General features: G+C 39.0%; 2 protein-coding genes across 7 annotated transcripts in view; both read left to right on the top strand.

Moving 5' to 3' along the window:
• Positions 1 to 18,235, top strand: part of LOC309711500 (uncharacterized protein) — a 208,297-nt gene that overhangs the window by 74,209 nt on the left and 115,853 nt on the right. The window lies entirely within an intron of this gene.
• Positions 1 to 18,235, top strand: part of LOC309711492 (netrin receptor UNC5D-like) — a 197,632-nt gene that overhangs the window by 108,067 nt on the left and 71,330 nt on the right. For 3 of the 4 annotated variants that reach the window (XR_014277986.1, XR_014277987.1, XM_082541868.1), the window contains exons 2-3: positions 5,564 to 5,599; positions 17,677 to 17,883. Coding sequence is in view for 2 of the 4 variants with exons in the window: in XM_082541868.1 (XP_082397994.1) it covers positions 5,564 to 5,599; positions 17,677 to 17,883 (243 nt within the window). In the remaining 2 variants the exon portion in view is untranslated. The remainder of the gene's footprint in view (positions 1 to 5,563; positions 5,600 to 17,676; positions 17,884 to 18,235) is intronic. The other variant, XM_082541869.1, reaches the window with a different exon arrangement.

The raw sequence follows: 18,235 nt of genomic DNA, 5'->3' as shown, positions 1-18,235 counted from the left end.
ATTTTTGCCCGTTGATGGCCCGTGATGTTTTCTACATCATAAACCAACACAAAAAAAACAGCTTTTAATCACAATGCATCACCTCAGGGACATTTTGCATGCTATGTTAATACATTTTAAGTTGTTTTGTTTTTGTTAATCTCATTTCTTTTCACGCTTTTTACTTTGAAAAAATCAAGGTAAATCAGTTACAGTTACACTGTGTCTGCATAGACACATGCACACACAGACACACACTAGTGTGACACTTGCAACATGACACCTGCTCTCTCCCTAACAAGGTTTCGATCAAACTACTTTAGGAGATATTAAAATTTTCACCAAAAAAAAAGAGCAAAACCAGTTTCGTGTAGTGAAACTAATTTTGATCATCTCACCCCATCTCGTTGGGGTCTTCCTTTCACTGCTGCACATTTTGAACTTCTGAAGATCTGCCATGTGTCCTGTCTGTTTCAACTCCAGAACAATTTAGTCACTAAACTGGCAGTCCAGCAAGCAGAAGGTGGAGTTGGTAAGTGGATTGCTGGAGCCCTAAAGCTGATTTTGCTGATAGATGTTTGGACCTGACCTGAAGGCCTGACCTCTGGGGCAAACTGTAAATTCGATTTTTTTTTTTTTTTCATCCAGCACAGACTGTGGTGCTGTGTCGCCTGTTTGTCATCTCTCTACCACCATCAGCAAAGGAATCATTTGATATACAGATATTATGAACTCTATGACAGTGAGTGTGCTGCATCTCCTGGGACCAGTTGAAGTTGTGGATGGCGTGACAGCATTAAGGCAGAGAGGAGAATGGAGACAAAAGAGGAGGCCTGTTTGGGATGTGAGTGATAGATGGCATGGCCAGGGAAATGGTCTGGAAGAGAATGCTGCGTCAAGCAGTCAACTGGCCAGGCATCGATTTAATCTTGTGCACTCTCCTGATTTGACCGCGTTACAGAGAGATTGAAAAGCCTAAGTGGATGTGGGCCTCTGTTCACTCACCTGAGCACACAGCACTGATAAGAGCACAATGAAGCTAGAAGCAGGCTGAAACACTGGCCGAAAAACAATGGGGGTAGAACATCACAAGACACAGGGTAAGACAGTTGTTTCAGGCCTGCTAACAAGCAGCTAAATCCACTAGAGGGGCCGCTCTATCGATTTATACCGGGGTTGGAGAAGTCACAAAGCTTATGCAATTGGATCTTGCGTATCCAATGGATTTTGACTCAGATATCTACAGAGATCCCTCTGGCTCTAAAACTATTGATTGGGCTTAAAAGAGGTTATCTAATGAATATTCTAAATGGTGTGCTAACCGTGAAGCATGTGTGTTTTGAATAAGTTTGATGGATTCTAATAAAGCATGAGGACTATCCTGTGGTCTGTTTATGTATAGCAGAGGGAAATTGATATTGATCCCACAACCATCCATGGTTTCTGTGCTACATGGCACTGCTTCTTTGATTTTTGCTGACCCTCTGCAGCCTCCAGTATAGGCGTTCAAATGTCACAAAGTAATCTTTCATTTAAAGAGAAGTTGTTCACGAATAGCATTAAATGTAAATGATCACATTTTGACATTTAGTCTGCTCACATTGCATTGTGGGATCGGTCGATGTTCAGGATTAGTTGTAATCCTGGGTATTTGGTGAACACATTCATTAATGGAGAAATGTGTCAACTGTGGACACTTTTGCTGACTTATGTAGTTTTGGAAAATACTTGAACATGCGCACATGCGTTCTGCCCCAGTCACTCCGCTCAATAAACCAGGCATCGGTTCTTCTTCACCTCTCCTCTCTGCCTGCACATTATGCACTGGTGCACATGCAAGTAGGCGTGCAGACACACACTTGACAAGCTGCATAAGCAGGAACCTCACAGGTCGACACACCGTGGACCTCTCGCATGTTTTTAAGATTAAGTGGCAGCCTCACCTTGACCCCCCGTGACCTCACTGTTGTTATGAATGCCATCGCTGCACTCTGGGATCCCATTAAATGAATTGTCTGGGACAATCAAAACAATATTAATTTTAGTGCTATGGTCATAACAGGCTTCTATTTTCATGTAGATAATGACTGCCACATTTAATCATGATTGCTTATTGATCTGCTCAGTATCCTCAGAGCATTTCTCATCAAACTTGTAAGCAAACAAAACCATTCCTCAGTAGTCAGATAGTGTAGAGTTATATAACTGCAACATTAGATGCATGACCAAAACCAGCATTTCCCGGCATCTATAAGAAATCCCTGTTTGCAAGTTATTTGTTTCTCAATTCTAAATTGGGTGTTGCCTGCGATCAGCAAAGATTTGCATGCTTATATGGCATTATTTAAGCATTGCTTACACATGATTTATAAGGGGAACGGTACACAGTTGCACCTTCAGCAAAACTGCTTGTATTCATATAGCTACAAACACATGAGGGAGCTGACCAGTAGATTCAACCCCAGTTTTTTTCCTGCTGTCCACTGACCAGAATACCAGAGCAACTGGGAGCCTTTTGCCTTTTGTTTTGCCCAAAGGCAACACAGCTGACAGCACAGTATCAAGCCGAAGTGTGTAACACACATGTCACCAAGTTTCCTCCAAGAAATCAAAGAGAAATCCAAAGTGGTTTTTCTTGGAGTGCTTTTTTCTGACACTGGCTTTGAGTCAGGTGAAAAATGATTAACAGGCAACAGAAAACTGCTTTGTCACCAGTTTTAGGCAAACAATGACCAAAACTCCAAACTTTAGCCTGTAGCTGCATCCACAATGAGCTGTTCTAAATTGCCAGTAGTTCATACAGGGTGCTCAGAGCTCCGTAGACATTACTGTCATCATCGTCTCAGTTTGAACATGCACAGTAAAAACACTGCAATTAATGAAAGAAAAGAGAAAAATAGAATCGAGGCATCTTTTTTTCATTTTGTTTTTTTGTTTGGTTATCTCGACAACATTTGTAAATAGAGACAGTACCCTTTAAAAGTAATGGGTTAATAACCATTCAATAGTTATTTCTCTACTGCATGCTTTGGCGAGATACTAGGTTGTAACAGATTCCTTAATGAGGCCTTTATGTGTGTGTGATAAAGAAACCAAGATGCAGTGATTTTGACTGAAGGCTAAAAGCTACTAGTTATCAATGTATCAGAACCTTACTGCCGCTGACGGTTGGTTGTTGCAGTGGGTTTATAGTTGCCATAACCTGTTAATTAAAGTCTAAATAAGAGATACCCTTCTGCCTAAGGTAGTGGTAGATGTTATTTTCACAATATTCATCTGGACAGCTGATGGCGCAGCAACCTCCTTATGGCCGCTTTAGAATTTCAGCTGGCTTTACTCAGCATTCCCTTTTGTGAATCTCACACATTGTTATGCTGAGATAGCAAGCCCAGTGTATAGTTCGTGCTCAGCGAGGTAGCCTGCAATACCTGAGACACTGAGCAATGAATGTGCGTTCTTATTTTTTGTTTGTCATGCGTATTTGTATGGTGTGCACAGATAATCAGGTTGCATAAGGTGGAATCTGGGACACTATGTGCAGAGGATATGCCACAAGGTGCTGAGCGTGCCCTGCTCCCTTGCTCACTTGCTCATTTGGTTGGTTATTCGAAGTGAAGCATCATTTGTGTGAAAACAGCAAAGAGATTATGTTGACATACTTTTGCCATGTCCAGCTAAGCTTGACAAATTTGGGTATTCAGCCTTAAAAGATTTCAGTTCTTGTTGGGGTTTTTTCAACTTTTTCTCTGTTTCTTTAAAAATTCATTAGGAGTCTTTGGCATATTACACTGAGGTCCTTAAGTTACTTGGAAGCAAAGCAGGAAATAGTCCATTTGGCATGTGTTACACAATGAAGCAGGCCTTTTCAGCTGCTTTGGTTTTCAAAAATGAAATAAATCCTGGTTTATGATATTTTTTGTGCATCTGAATGTGACTTGTCGTATTAAAAAAATCAGTAGATAACATGCCTGACAGCTGTCTGTATACTATATGATTTGAAAACATCCCTTGTTGAATTTCCCTTGTTTATTATTCATGTTACCTTGATCACATGAATGCCATTTACTGAAGAGCTTTTTGGCTGAATCACATATTTGCCATCCACACAGACTGCATTACTGGGGTAGTTAAAAGTAATGTTTGAAGGCCTCCACTGGGACATAAAATGCAGGCCAGAATGGACTCCAATGCAGTGCTTTGAACCACTGGTCTATGCTCACAAAAGAAAATCAGAGAGAAGGTGAGAGAACAACGCTTGGTAAGAGAAGGGTTGCAGGATAACATTACTTCCTTTCTTAAATTTTTAAGGGGCCATCAGAGATCTTTCCTTTTGATATAAGCAAAGACTCTGGCTGACATGGAAAAGCACTGTACAGATGTTTGATTGTTATAAATTTTAAATATGAAGAAATCAGACTACTTTGGGTTTCTTGGGTCAGCTCTCTACTGTTGTCATAGATTCTTTTACCTTTTATTTGTCTATATTGCCATATATTTGGGATTAACACCAAAAGTAAGCAGTTATGGGCTGTGGGTATGACTCAATTCTCCAGCAGGAAAAGTAAAAAGAAGTAAATTTCACTGAATGATCCAGGCTGATAATCAAAATGACAGGAAGACTGTTTTTCCTGAGATACATCTTGAAGTAATATATTACAGTACTAAAGGATCCCATTTTGGTATTGTTTTGACTTAAAAAATTCTACTGTAAGTCTTTTAGTTGCAAACCAGGCACCAGTACCAGTATTTCACTGACAGACTGTAGCTTCAAATGATAAAATCTAACAATAAAATGAAAAAAATACTATTACCAATCCAATAGAAGTGTTTTAATTTAAGATATTGATTATGTGTAACGATTTGTAAGTCCTGTCACATAGTGGAGATCAATATGGTGCAGTTTGGTGCAGTTTTTCATGTTTCTGTCAGGATGAACTGTAATGATTTATTACTTAATTAATGCTAAATGAAGTCAGAATTTTATGCCCCAAATCTTTAAAACTAATTTAGAGTCCAAAACATTAATTTTTGTTAAGTAGCAACTGACAAATGTAAGCAGGCTGACAAAGTAAATAAATGTTAGGTTATAATCGTCATTACTTTAATACAATGACATTTGAAATGACCCTATTTAGAACCACACAGAAAGAAGAAGAAAAGCTTTTAAAAAGCTGCGGTCCATTAACCACCTTGTACTTTATGACAGGCTAATCAATGATAATAAGAAATAAGTGCAGCAAATAACTTTTAAAAAAATCTGAGTGTAATTTTTCCAGTCTCAAACATTTAAAATGGAAGAAAACAATTCTTAGCCTTGGCTCACATGTGGCCACATGGCAATAATTTATTGAAGTACCACCACTCTCATTTGTGGTCAGCATTAAAGCTCTCAGGAAGACATGAACAAAAAAATGTGTGAAAAAGAGCATGAGCGGGTCAGTAGCTGGGGTTTGACTTATTTATCGCGCCCTCTTACGAAGTACACTCACAATAGAGTGAGCTGTCAGGTTGCTGGTATGAATGCAGACGAGATTGTATATGCCACACAATGCCTTTAATTATGTCGCCGTCTCTTCCCTGTCAGAAAACACAAAATGGATCAGAGGCCATAAGGGAAAAAGTAAGTAAGCAATTATCTTCTTTTGTCTGCTATTGCTGTCAGTCAGTGGAGGCTTGGATTCTAAACGACACCAATGCAAAAGCGGAACCTGAGCTCTGATAGATGATGTAATAATAGTGCTGCACACAACATTTTAATAAAGACACTCCATATCTCCATTTGTCATTTCTCAAAAGTGACTTGATTTGTCTTGTGAAACTAAGACATCCAAGTCATCTAGTAATCTGGAGGCCTTCATATATTTCCTCCAGAGGTGCAGTTAATTAAATCAGGTGTGCGGCTGTAGAAGAATAGGCATTACAAAAGCTCATGCTATGAGCAAAGGCTTGCTGATCTCGCACACAGTGCAAGTAATTTTCCACACAACAGAGAACAGTTGGTCATCTTGGCTTTGCAGCTTGTTGATTGCAACTTTTCATGTAACACCTCACTTTAGTTTCTCTCCCTTCCTCCTACTGTAGGTAGAAAATGGGAATACTGCATGAGAATTTATTTGCTGAATAAAAATGCATTAGTAGCTTGCTACTGTTGAGCAAGAATTGTATCAAAGCAATTACTCGTTCATTGCAACTCTTACTTCGAATAATCTATTCCATACAATGGAAATAAATGGGATGTATAATTTACCTCTTGTGCTCATTTCCATGTGTATGATTCATAATTTTTAAAAAATTAAATAAAATAAAGATCCATTTTTACCTGATGCTGGCTTCTAAGCTCAGCCCATCAGTTCATCCTCCATCCAGAAAAGGAAAACGAAAGTTCCTGTATCTGGAAGGATCCCCATGTTAAAAGACTTCTGATTGGCTGCCTCTCATCTGGTTCCCAAGAGAACAGTGTCCATATGTGTGCGTGATATTAGTTGGACATGATGCCAGTGATTATGTCACAGTTTCTAGGACAGAGGTTTGTTTGTTGTTTGGTGAGCAAATTTAAAGTGAAATACTTGAGTCCAACAAAATATTAAATTAAAATGCTCACATATCAAGACACCATAATGAGTAAATTGGAACTGTCCATCACTGAGACCTGGTCATTAGAAGTTTTAAAAAGTCAAGTCACAACTCTGACTCGATTTTCTAGGATTATCCCTGCACTCTGTGCAGATACAAGTCTGGAGCTTATTTGTTATATTTTTAGTTTACACTTCTCATTTCTTTGGTGGAATAAAAAGCCTTCTAGTGGGATCCTTGATGAAAGGCATATGAGAATGTGTGTGGCATTTATTTGGATAGGTTTGTCCCCCCTTCCTATATTAATCTGTATAAAAGCAAAATCTTATACAGAAATTGTTGATGGGATGGAGATTGGAGACTTTTTCTGTCAGTTTGACATCCAGGTAACCCACTTTTGCTTCAGCCTGTTTACTCTTTGATTATCGGGAGAGCTGAGGGAAGCACTATCTCCCACCTGCCAAAATCAGCCTGGCAAGCTGTCACAATAGCAATGAAGACACATATACCACCTGGGTGTTTGTAGGTGACACACATTCATGCAAAACTGCAACTGTACGCACACATGCACTGCTTTGTTATGTTGAAGTGCACATAGTTTTGTTTTGACAACAAACTATTCCTGTGGTGCTTTAGAAAAACATTATATGTCTGAAGGTATTAAGAAATCATAACAGCAAAAAGCAGGCCACAGTTTCTACACAAACGTACCAAATTTCCTGAAGCTGCTTTGAAATGCCTCCCATCTAGATATTAATATTCTGGCAAACTTTATTAACTTTCATAAATTTAAAAAACAATAATTGTGTGCACAGGTGTGAATTTATTTTAGATTTTCTCTAAACCAAACACACTCAAAAGTGTCATGGGTTTGCAGGAGGAGGACCCAAATGCAGACTCTTAAGGCAGGAGAATAAACTGAAAGTGCATCTTTATTTAAGCTGGTAGAAAAGTCCAAACTCCAAATAACAAGGTCCTTGCAGTGATCTTATAGTTCAGGCAAGGAAGACACAAGCAGCAAAAACAGGATGCTGTGAGAACGACTGGGGGGAATACACAACTATATATACACAAGAGGGGAATTAGAGGAAGTGAACACAGCTACAGGACATGAACAGAATCTAGGTAACGAGTCAAGCAGGAAATAAAACTAAATACAAAGCACAGGAGGCGAAGGAGTGCCAAAATAAAGTGAGAACATAGACGGGGGAAATAGACATAGACACCATCTAGCTGTTGATTTGAGGTGAATACAAAGAATTTGGAAGCAGTCCTCCATCCTCATAATTCAGTCCACTTTGTGCAGTGTGCTAGGACCACTGGCAGCAAAACAGGTCCAGAGCATGATGCCACCAACACCATGCTTGACATCTTGTACAGTGTTTTGTGTTCGTTAATACTCCTAACATACACTGTAAAAAAATGTAATATAAAAGTATTTTACTGTGTATTTTACAGTTTTGTACTGTTCTTGTAGAATATCATTAAATTCACATAAATAGACTGATTATACATTTCAAATGTAAATTAACGTAAAATCACTGTAAATGTAATAAAACATAATTGTTTTGTTTGTTAAATGTATCTGTCTGTACATATGCATATTTAGATTGTTAAAATACATTCACAAATGTATCATAATTTCACAAATATCTGTCCGTTATTTGAAAGATTGAACTGTTAAATTCAAATGTAATGCTATGGAAAAAATATATAAAATGATTCTTATAAACTTTTACATCAAATAATAATTATTATTATTGTTATTTAGGGCGATCGTGGCTCAAGAGTTGGCAGTTCGCCTTGTAATCAGAAGGTTGCCGTTTCGAGCTCGGACAGTCTCAGTCGTTGTGTCCTTGGGCAAGACACTTCACCTACCACCGACTGGTGATGTCCAGAGGGGAATTATAAAGTGGATTATTATTATTATTCCTATTACCGCAGTCATTGACCTTGTTTATAGGTAATTTCATTGTTTAATCACATTAAAATGTTCCTAATTTAATGTTTAAAAGCACTTGAAAAAGGCACAATCCCATGTAAAATTAGGGCAACAAACTATATTGTCATTACTAACCGTATTTTCATGAGAAAGTTATTTTCTGTTATTTTCTGGTATTATTTTGGCGCCCCGGCTGCCAGAATATTAGTGTTTTTTTAGGATTTTTACGGTGTACCTCTTATCACTGGGACCAGTTAGCCTAGTTTTTGTCTCGTCTGACCATAAAACCATAAAACTTTTCTCTAGAAAGCGTTTAGCTTTTTGATGTGGGCAGCTGCAAGTTTCAGTCAACTTTGAAGGTGTTGATTTTGGAGCAAGGACTTCTTTATTGCCCAATAAGATTTGACGTGTCAAGTTAAAAGACACTGTAGCACCTTCAGCACTATCATATTTGAGCCTGTCAGGATAGAAAGTAAATTCTAACTTGTGAGCTTGTTGTTTAAAGTCATTAAACTCAAGTGCACCAGTGCTAACACCTGACCAGTCACTCACTAACATATGTGGGAAAAATCTTCATTGGGATGAGTAGTGCTTTCTCCCTCCTTTATTTTTCACCATCCAGGCGTCCAACCCCCTACTGCTACAGTTGGGCTGTTGTCCAAAAGATAAGAGTTTGGTCATACTGAGCAGCTCCCATGTGAAGCAGGGTATTGCTGATAAAGAGGAACAAGCACATTTTCTCTTGCTTTGTTCATGTAAATGTGAATTGAATGAGCTCAGGAATACTAGCACCTAAAAGAAGTAAAAAGAAGTGGTCTTCAGAGGCTAAAGTAGTCAATAACAGTAAAGAGTCAACATTTGTCTGTTGTTGTTTTGATTGGACAACATCTGGCATGCGTGTCTTTGTCAGTGCTTCAGTTGCACAGAGCACATTATCTGAGTGCGTGTATGTGTGAGAGCGTTGTGTCCTAAGATGACAGATGAGAGGTTTGCATCAATATTTGAACAAAGCGCTCTGGCATCTCTTTCGGCTGAGGCCATGCTGGTTTTAAGACTCTGAGAGGCAGAGCAGAAACATATTGCTTGTGTGACTCACAGTGCAAAGAAATTACAAGTTGGAGAGTAGATTTAGCGCTCCGGGCATTACTGCAGTCTGACTGAAGTCACTGTGAGACTTGCCTGGGGATAGGGAGGAGAAAAACTGTAGGGAGGAAACAGAAGTGTGACTTAAAATAATGGTATAAAATCCATCTATTATCTGTGGACCAGCGTTGTTAATCAAACTTTAGTTTGGCAAGTTATTGCCAAAGCTATCAATGGGTTGTGCATAGTGGAGTCTGTTTTGGGGCATAGTATTTGTGTGCATCCTGCTGGCGCGCATAACACATTGAGTTTAACAGTTCATTACCTGTCATCTTGTCAGCAGGACACCTCTTGCTAGAGGCTGATGGGTTTTGATGTGGTTGAATCACAGATACTAAACATAATCAAAATTTCACATGTTCTGCGCCTCATTTGCCATTGTACCAGGAGATCAAGAAATCCTATTGTTCCATATCTATCTTTCTCCTGTGGCATACTTGTCATTCAAAAATCTTGAGTGGGAGTGGGGGGGGTGTCAATAACAGTAAAGAGTCATAACTGCAAAGGTTGCAATTATGCAGTCAGCTATAGTTGGCTGAGGAGCATAAAACTAGCGCATTTTAGTTCAGACTCATGGCTTATGTGCATTTCCTGAAAATGCTAAACATTTTTTTTTTGTCTTCCTCCTGTACACTCGGTGATCTCAGCAGATGCTCCCCCAGTGCTTCTCACGATCTTCAACACCCACCTATCATCTGCTTCACCAATCTCCTTCCACCCCCATCTCCTCTGCTAGCTTCACCTCTGATCCTCAAACTAGACCATCCATCTGCTGCACCGATTTGCGTCAATAGTGCCTATGAAGACACCTCACACTGGGCATATATAATTAATGCAGCGTTGACCATTGCCAAGCTGTATTTATTCATGTATTTACAAAGACACATTAGCCTGAAAGTCAGTGTTTACACAAAGGCAAATAGCAGCAAATCCACAAATGTGTCTCTGGTTCACCAAGAAACTTTGCACCTTCTTTTTTCAAACTGTGACTGAAATGGCAGCACGGTGAAATAATTAACAAATAATTATGCCACTGACCCTTAATCAACAAATTTAGAATTAATTAGTATGTTTTTTTGTTAACCCGTGTACATACAGCTGCTTCTACTTATTTTTATCCTGAAACCTCTCGTGTGAGTTAATACCATTTCCTGTGTTTCTCTCCAGTTTGTTGTGTCATTTATTTGGTTTCCCAGGCTAATTAAAAGAGAACTGGAGATGCAAGATATGTTTTAGTTGTAATTATGTTACCAATGCTCCATCTACAGAACATTAAATGAGGTCCAGTTACTCATATGTAAGAATAATACAAAACATGAGACGTGCTGTAAAATGTTTCAGGCTTCGAATATTGGACAACACATTAAGGGAATGTTGCATTTTATTAAAGCCATACATTCTCCTCCTTTCTTTGTTTTTCTCCCTTTGTTTCCTGCAAACGCCCACACAGTCAAACACATTTTTCTCGTCTTTGCACTGTTGTCGTGCTTATAATCTCTGTACTGAATGGTATATGCTGGAGAATTGTTTTTGGTGCCTTACACCTGTTGGAAGTTTGAAATCAGAGGTCACACATGTGCCTCTGTGACAGAAAGCAATCTAATTCAATTCGCTACAGTGAACATTATGCATGAGACAAGAGACCCAGGAGCCACAAAAGGGACACAAGTGAGTAAATGTGCATTTAAAAAAAAGCTTCAAAGTGTAGAGAGTGGTGATGTGGTGACAGAAACCGCAAATGTAAGTTCTTTTTCACCCATTATGACTCTTTCAAACTGAAGTAAGCATGCTTTGTGTGAATGAAGGAACAGAAATTATCAAACCCGTCTATGTGGCACTTCATGCCTTGCTGTATATTCAGTTCCTCTCACTACAGCAGGAATAAAAAGTGCTTGTTGCAGCAAGCAGCTTTTCAGGGTGACCAAAATTAACGGGCTATATTAGCTATTGGTATCAGTATTTACAACAGCCAATAAATAAAAAGTAAAGTAAAGAAGAGGTATGGAATACTCCCCTCAACCATGTTATGAGTGCTGATGCTGCACTTTGCAATTTCCCTGTTGGCAACATGCATGTTTGTTACGCCACAGACTTAACAACCAGCTGATCCAAGCAGACACGAGTATAAACAAGTAACTAAACAAGTAGACATTAATGTTTTGTGTGTCTGAAAAACAAAACAATAATTAAATGACCAACATATAAGAATGTCAGATTTTTAAAATCATCACAATTGTTGATATCAGTCTTTAAATTCTTATATCAGTGGTGCCCAAAACCATACTGCAAAGACAGCAATGATCAGTTAACCCAGAAGAAAATATTTACTGCAGATTGTCAAGTTTGAATGTTTGATCATTTACAATAAAATTAAGAATCTCTAACTTTTATTGTAGTTTTATTTTGATGCAGAGAGAAAAAACAAAAAATGCATTACATAAAAATTATAAGCCCATCTGACTTAACAAATAACACTCAAACTTTTTCTTTTTTGAAAAAAACTGAGCAATCACACACAGCACATCCTGGAAAACAGTACATTATAAAGCCACCTATACAGCAAGAAGCTTCAGCTCAATAATGAGGAGAAATTTTGTGCCATTCCTCCTAATTGTGTCATAGACTTGCGTTAAGATCAAGACTTAAAAAAAAAACAAATTTTTTGTGTTGGGTCTGTGTTCATAAAGTGTTACAACCACTTCCTGTTAAGAGCAGGGCTTTAGGTTCTGAAGGCAATTGGCTCCTTAACAAAGAGGATCCTTCTGCAATCAGTTCTGCCAGGAAATGGAATATACATGCCATTTGTGAGCCATTCACAGGCTTTGTGTGGAATGTGGGTTGTGTGATTTTGTGTGACATTGGGGAAAATATCTATAAAGGCAATGTGGATCATGGTAAGCCTTTTTGCACTAGATGCTGGGTGAGAAGAGGTCTTGTTGTTAACTTTTCGTTTCCATATTGATAGCTCGCTATGAAAGCTGTGACCAAAAACAGTATAGTTTCTCCTCTTTCGTGATATTTTGATATAGAGACATGGGTTATTGCATCAGTGAATCCCCGGGAGCCAAAACAGAAGACTAAGTAAGTAAAGGTCAAAAAGGCTCTGCTTAAATCGGCCAATGTCAGTAGCATGCAGGTAGAAGCAGACAACACAGACAAAGACCAGACAAACAAATATCAGATTCAGGCAAAGGTCACAATAAAGCGGGCACAAACTAGCCTAGCTCTGTGGGATGCTATAAGCCTACTGAAGACTATCTGGAAAAAAAACTGATATATTTAAACTGATGATAAAGGAATGAGCACCAGATGTGAAGGGAGGCTGGAAGGTCAAGTGATGCAGGTGGTGGGGATATCAAGGTAACTGTAGGGCGAGGAGAAGTTTAAAGGTTTGGCATAGAGACACAAGAGGCTACTGGCAGGGAAAACAGCAGAAGAAGTGCACACGTAACATCTGGGTCATGATCTGTAGTCTGAACTCTAAGGTTGGGGTGGAAGTCCATATAATGTCTGAATTTGATAAATTTCCATCCATCCATTTTCATCAATTTATCGAAGTCAGGTCACCGTGGCAGCAGGCTATGGAAGGTATTTCAGATGTCCTTTTTCCCAGCAACATGTTACAGCTCCTCCTGTGGGATCCCAAGGCATTGACAGGCCAGACAAGATACAAAAGCTCTCCAGTGAGCTCTTGGGTCTTTCCCAGTTTGGCTCACCCAGAAAACCTTTCAAAGGGAGCTGTCCTAGAGGCATCTTGATCAGGTGCCAAGAATTTGATAGGCATAAAACAAGAAACAGCAGGAAGAGGACATGTTGTTGGAGCCCTGTGTTTGTGCTGGCACAGTCAGAGTACCTACATGATCTTCAGCAGTTTGTGTGTCAAGATGTCAGTTTTCCATAGCTTCAGCTGATGTTTGACATGGATACAGGAGAGCGATGGGACATTTGAGTGTGCTGAATGTAGAGGAGAATTTGGCAAACACCAGCTTGTCTTTCTGAATCACAGCTGTCATCTTTCTCTTTGGGAAACAGTCTACCACCCAAAAGATTTACCGAATTAGTCCAGTCAGCGAGCGGCTTCTCCCCCTCATTTTCTTTAGATAGCAAAAGCGAGGAATATATTGAACTGACAGAAGAGACCACACATTGCTTGTAATTTTGCATATGAGGAGATGGCGTGTTAAATTGAAACATTAACAGGTGTCCTTTAAAGATGCCTTAGAGCTAATGTTATATTAGCAGACTGTTTGTGTTTATGGTACAAAAGTTTGTTTGCTTGTGATGCTGATAGAGAGGCAGGGAGAGGAAAAGAAAAAGAGGGTGTTTAATAGAGCCATCACTCAGCCCTTTGGCAGTGATATCTTGTTTTCCTCTCAGAGTGGGCTAGATGTGTTGGTGCCCCTTATGTGTTATTGCCAGGCGAAGGCATTGGTTGTAGATCACTGTGAAAACCGTGAAAGCACAAGGTGCAACGGTTCCCTGAATGACAGCGACGAGAAATATTGATAGGAGAAGATTCAGCCTGTCCTGTGAACATGCAGATGAACCAGTATAAAATCTGGCCACAAACTGAAAGAGTGCATGTTGCTAGAATGTTAAAAAGTATAACGTAATTTGAGCCAAATTGCAGAATACTTGCAGGAAGTAATGTGTGCATACCTCAAGCCAAGCCTGATTTTATGTATGTGTGTGTGGACTGGACTAAAGGTTACTTCACCTTGCTTTGATTTTACAACCACTACCAGTTCAGTACTGAATGATGTAAGGTGTGTAGTAGGCTTGTGTTGCTCAGACCTATCAAAAATATATTTAGGGCCAGCTCCATGTAAAGAAATGCTACAAGACTTTAAATCCTATAGCTTACTGGCAGTGAGTGTAAAGATTTAGGAGCGGGGGTGATGTAGGTTTTTCTAAAACTTAGTTTTCAAGTTTCTTTGGCTGTGTTTATAAGATGAAACAATGCTGATTTTATTATCACTTTTGCACGACAGTAAGGTTTAAGACACCCAGGATTTTAAAAATCTTTAGAAATTTTGAGAGATGTATTGTTAATGTGGTCATTGCATTTGGATGACACATTTTAAACATAAGGGAACCGAGGACTGCTCCCTGAGGAACACCTACATTTTAAAGACTGTACCAGGATCTAGAAGCACTTCAACCCATCTTCTCTAAAACAGCGTTAACAAGCAAAGAAGCATCCTACAGTATAGGCTTTGCTTGATGTTTGTGATATATGATCAGTAGTTTCAAGAGTAAATAACATAATCTTGCTGCCTAAACACTTAAGTCCTTATGTTTCCAGTTATACACCGAAATTACCCAGCATTTTAAATCAGAGCAGGTTCTTTTCCTGTATCTGTCTTATTATGTTCCAAACAGCTGAATAAAAACTGAAAACCTGAACAGACTACTTAGTGAAATAAACCTGTAATACTTTACTAATGCAGATGTTGATGGTACAGGTATTAATAGCAGAGGCATTAAACTGCCATGTTGGTAAGCATTAGTATAATACCTGATCTATTACCAGAAGAGTCATTACTCTGAGTGCTGTTGCTTTATTTGACAGCGATTTGTTTGCGTATTCTTGCTCCCATCTATCATTTTCTGGATGCACTCTCACGTCTATGTTTTGCATCTATCCAAACACAAACATGCCATGTCAATGTGCCGTTCGCAAAACAAATTGGAGCACTCTGTACAAGAAAAGCTTGCCTGCGGCTAGTCATTTTGAAATTAAAAGCATGTCTCTTTGTTCAGCTTCAATTCCAGGAATGAGGGAGAGAATGTGAATGTGAATGTGTCGCACGGTGGGGAGAACACCAGGCAAGTGCTGTGATTTTCACAGCCAAGGAATCACACAGACACTTTTTATCTATTTCCCTCGATCAGGAGACATCCGGCAGGAAAGGTAGGAGGATTAGATTAGCTAGAGAGAGGAAGAGAAAAGGGGAGAGTGGGTTCTCTAATCCTGATGGGATTTTTCAGAGGTACACACATCACTATGGAGTGCAGTGTGCAGTGGGGAGTTGGTATCAGGAGGGGAGGTGTGCGGGACGGTTTGCCTCACTAAACCCTTCACACTTGCATGAAAGAGGTTCCAGCAAACTAGGGGATTAGTCAGAGTGTAATTACACTTGTGGGCCTCAGAAGAAGCAAAACGTGTGCCGACTGGAACACATCTCAGACGGGCAAAGGAAGAAGGGAGTAATGCCTGTTAATGTGTTGCCAGTGTCTGTTCAGTGAATTCTTAAACTGAATTAGCTGTCTTTAGTGAACACCAACAACTGACTCCAAAGCTGCTTTTATAGGACTATCATTGATCTTCCTGATCAACATTAGGATGTCTGTATCTTGATCAATTTCAGTGAGATATTTATTGGAGTAATTACACTTAAACTTTTTTATAATAGCTATTTTTACTTTGTGGGAGTGCTGTCCATAAATTCAGTTTGTTCATTGAAAATTGTGTCTCATCACTCAAATTCTAGCTGGTTGTGAAGTAGTGTTTATATTTCATGTTTAGCACTATAGCAGGTTTACCTCATATCTCAGTTATCCCGAGAAATTCCCGTAAAATTGGCATTCTTCACTTTCTAGCAAAGCTGTTTCGCTGCTGTTTTTTGTTACCTTTTTTTTTTTTTAAACTTAAGAAAATAATATATATGTTGAGTCAACTATTGATGCTAACTGAAGCTCAGGTGTTGACACTCTCTTGTTGTTTTTGCACAACTGTGCACCAACTTAATGTGACTGAGGTAGTAAAGACCACAAGCTGGGCTGGTTGCAGAAATCCAGAGGAAGAGGATGAAATGAGGGAATGCAGAGAGACAGCTAAGTTAGCTTTATATGATATATGGATTTATATAGCACCTTTCTAATCACTTTTGAGCACTCAGAGCACTTTGTACTACATTCACCCAAACACAGTCACTTTTTCTACACCCAAGCACTATTATCTAAAATTCACATTGTAGATCCTGGGGTTCAGTGTCTGGCCCAACGATACTTCAAACACTGACTATTGAAACTGGGAATCAAGACCCTGACCTTATGATCATTATTATTATTATTATTATTATTATTATTATTATTATTATTATTATTATTATTATTATTATTATTATTATTATTATTATACAACACACTCTACCACCTGAGTAATAGCCAATATTATGGAAATACTGCATACTCTAATTAATAATGATAGATTATTGTTTAGTAGGTGATGTGGCCAAGCAAGTAGCCAAAGTAGAGTTTTCCCTGGACATTTTAAGGAAAAGTAACATAACTGATTAGCATTTTACTTTAACTTTTACTTTAAATTTCTGTAGTCTATTGATACTAGATAGTGGAAAAGGGGTGGGATTAAATAAGCTTATGCTTCTTCCTGCTCCTTTTTGAACATGGACGTTATTTGGAGTTGTGGTTGCTCGTTTTCCTTTTGTTTGCTTTGTTCATTTGTCTCTTTTAATTCTATTTTTTTATACTTTTTCAACATGTTCAAAATAAAGATTCAATCAATCAATCAATCAATCAACAGTAACTCAAGTAAATTAGTTCAGACTACAAGTAAACCTTGTGCCTGCACAACATTATTGCGTAGTTAACAGAAAAATGTTTTCTAACTGGGATATTGCATTTAGGGTCAAGTAATTTGTTTACATTTGGGTGGCACATCACCAGCTGCTAGTATCTCCAGGTTTGCGGACGGTTGTAGTCGACGGTGTGTCTTTGCCTGTGGTGAAGCAAGTTTGTTTTGACCTTTAGTGAGAAAAGTTTTATTGTGTTTGTTGCACAGCACTGTGCTTTGTTAAAATTATTGAAGTAGCTCTTTTTATATGTACTGCAATGTCACTGGATGCTCACACTTGTGTGTCAGCTCTTGCTGCAAAATCTGCCTGAATTAGTCTTGTTATACGTGCACTAGGGAGCGCAGGAGCTCGGGGTTGCTATGACAATGATAAGGTATGATCAGACATGATCTTGCATTATTGTTTCATCAGTCTGAATTTCGTTCTCATTTAATCCTTTAGGTCAACGAGGTGAAGCCCTCCAACATGGACAATCTGGGACCCTGCCTCACTTCCTGGAGGAGCCTGTCGATGCCTACATTGTCAAAAGTAATCCCATCAAGCTCCGGTGTCAAGCTCGGCCTGCGCTCCAGATCTTCTTCAAGTGCAATGGTGAATGGGTCCACCAGAGCCAGCACATGTCTCAAGAGCACACTGACCTCACAACAGGTACAGAAAGTTGTTTTTTTTAACATACATAACATGTGTAGGATGTGTGTATAGCGATAGTGTATGGTGTATTAAAAGAGTTGTATACACACATGATGTGTAAATGTACACATAATACTCAATTCCATCCTCCCTGTCAAACCGTATCTGGCATTTTACATTATGTGAATATCACTCATATCGCAGACAACAAGCACTGAAAGTCTCAAGCAGGAACTTTGCTAATGGGGCTTTGTGACAATGCCTACGGCTACATCCAACCCTGTAAATGTATTTGCCTCACTTCTACAGACTACACTCTGTGTCACATTTGATCTGAGCAGAAATGACAACTGTTAGAGCATGAAACGCA

Source organism: Aulonocara stuartgranti, assembly GCF_965226115.1.
Source record: "Aulonocara stuartgranti genome assembly, chromosome: 7".
NCBI classification, from domain to species: Eukaryota; Metazoa; Chordata; class Actinopteri; order Cichliformes; family Cichlidae; genus Aulonocara; species Aulonocara stuartgranti.
Note: the sequence above shows the minus strand (reverse complement) of the source record. Positions and strands in the feature narration are given on the sequence as shown.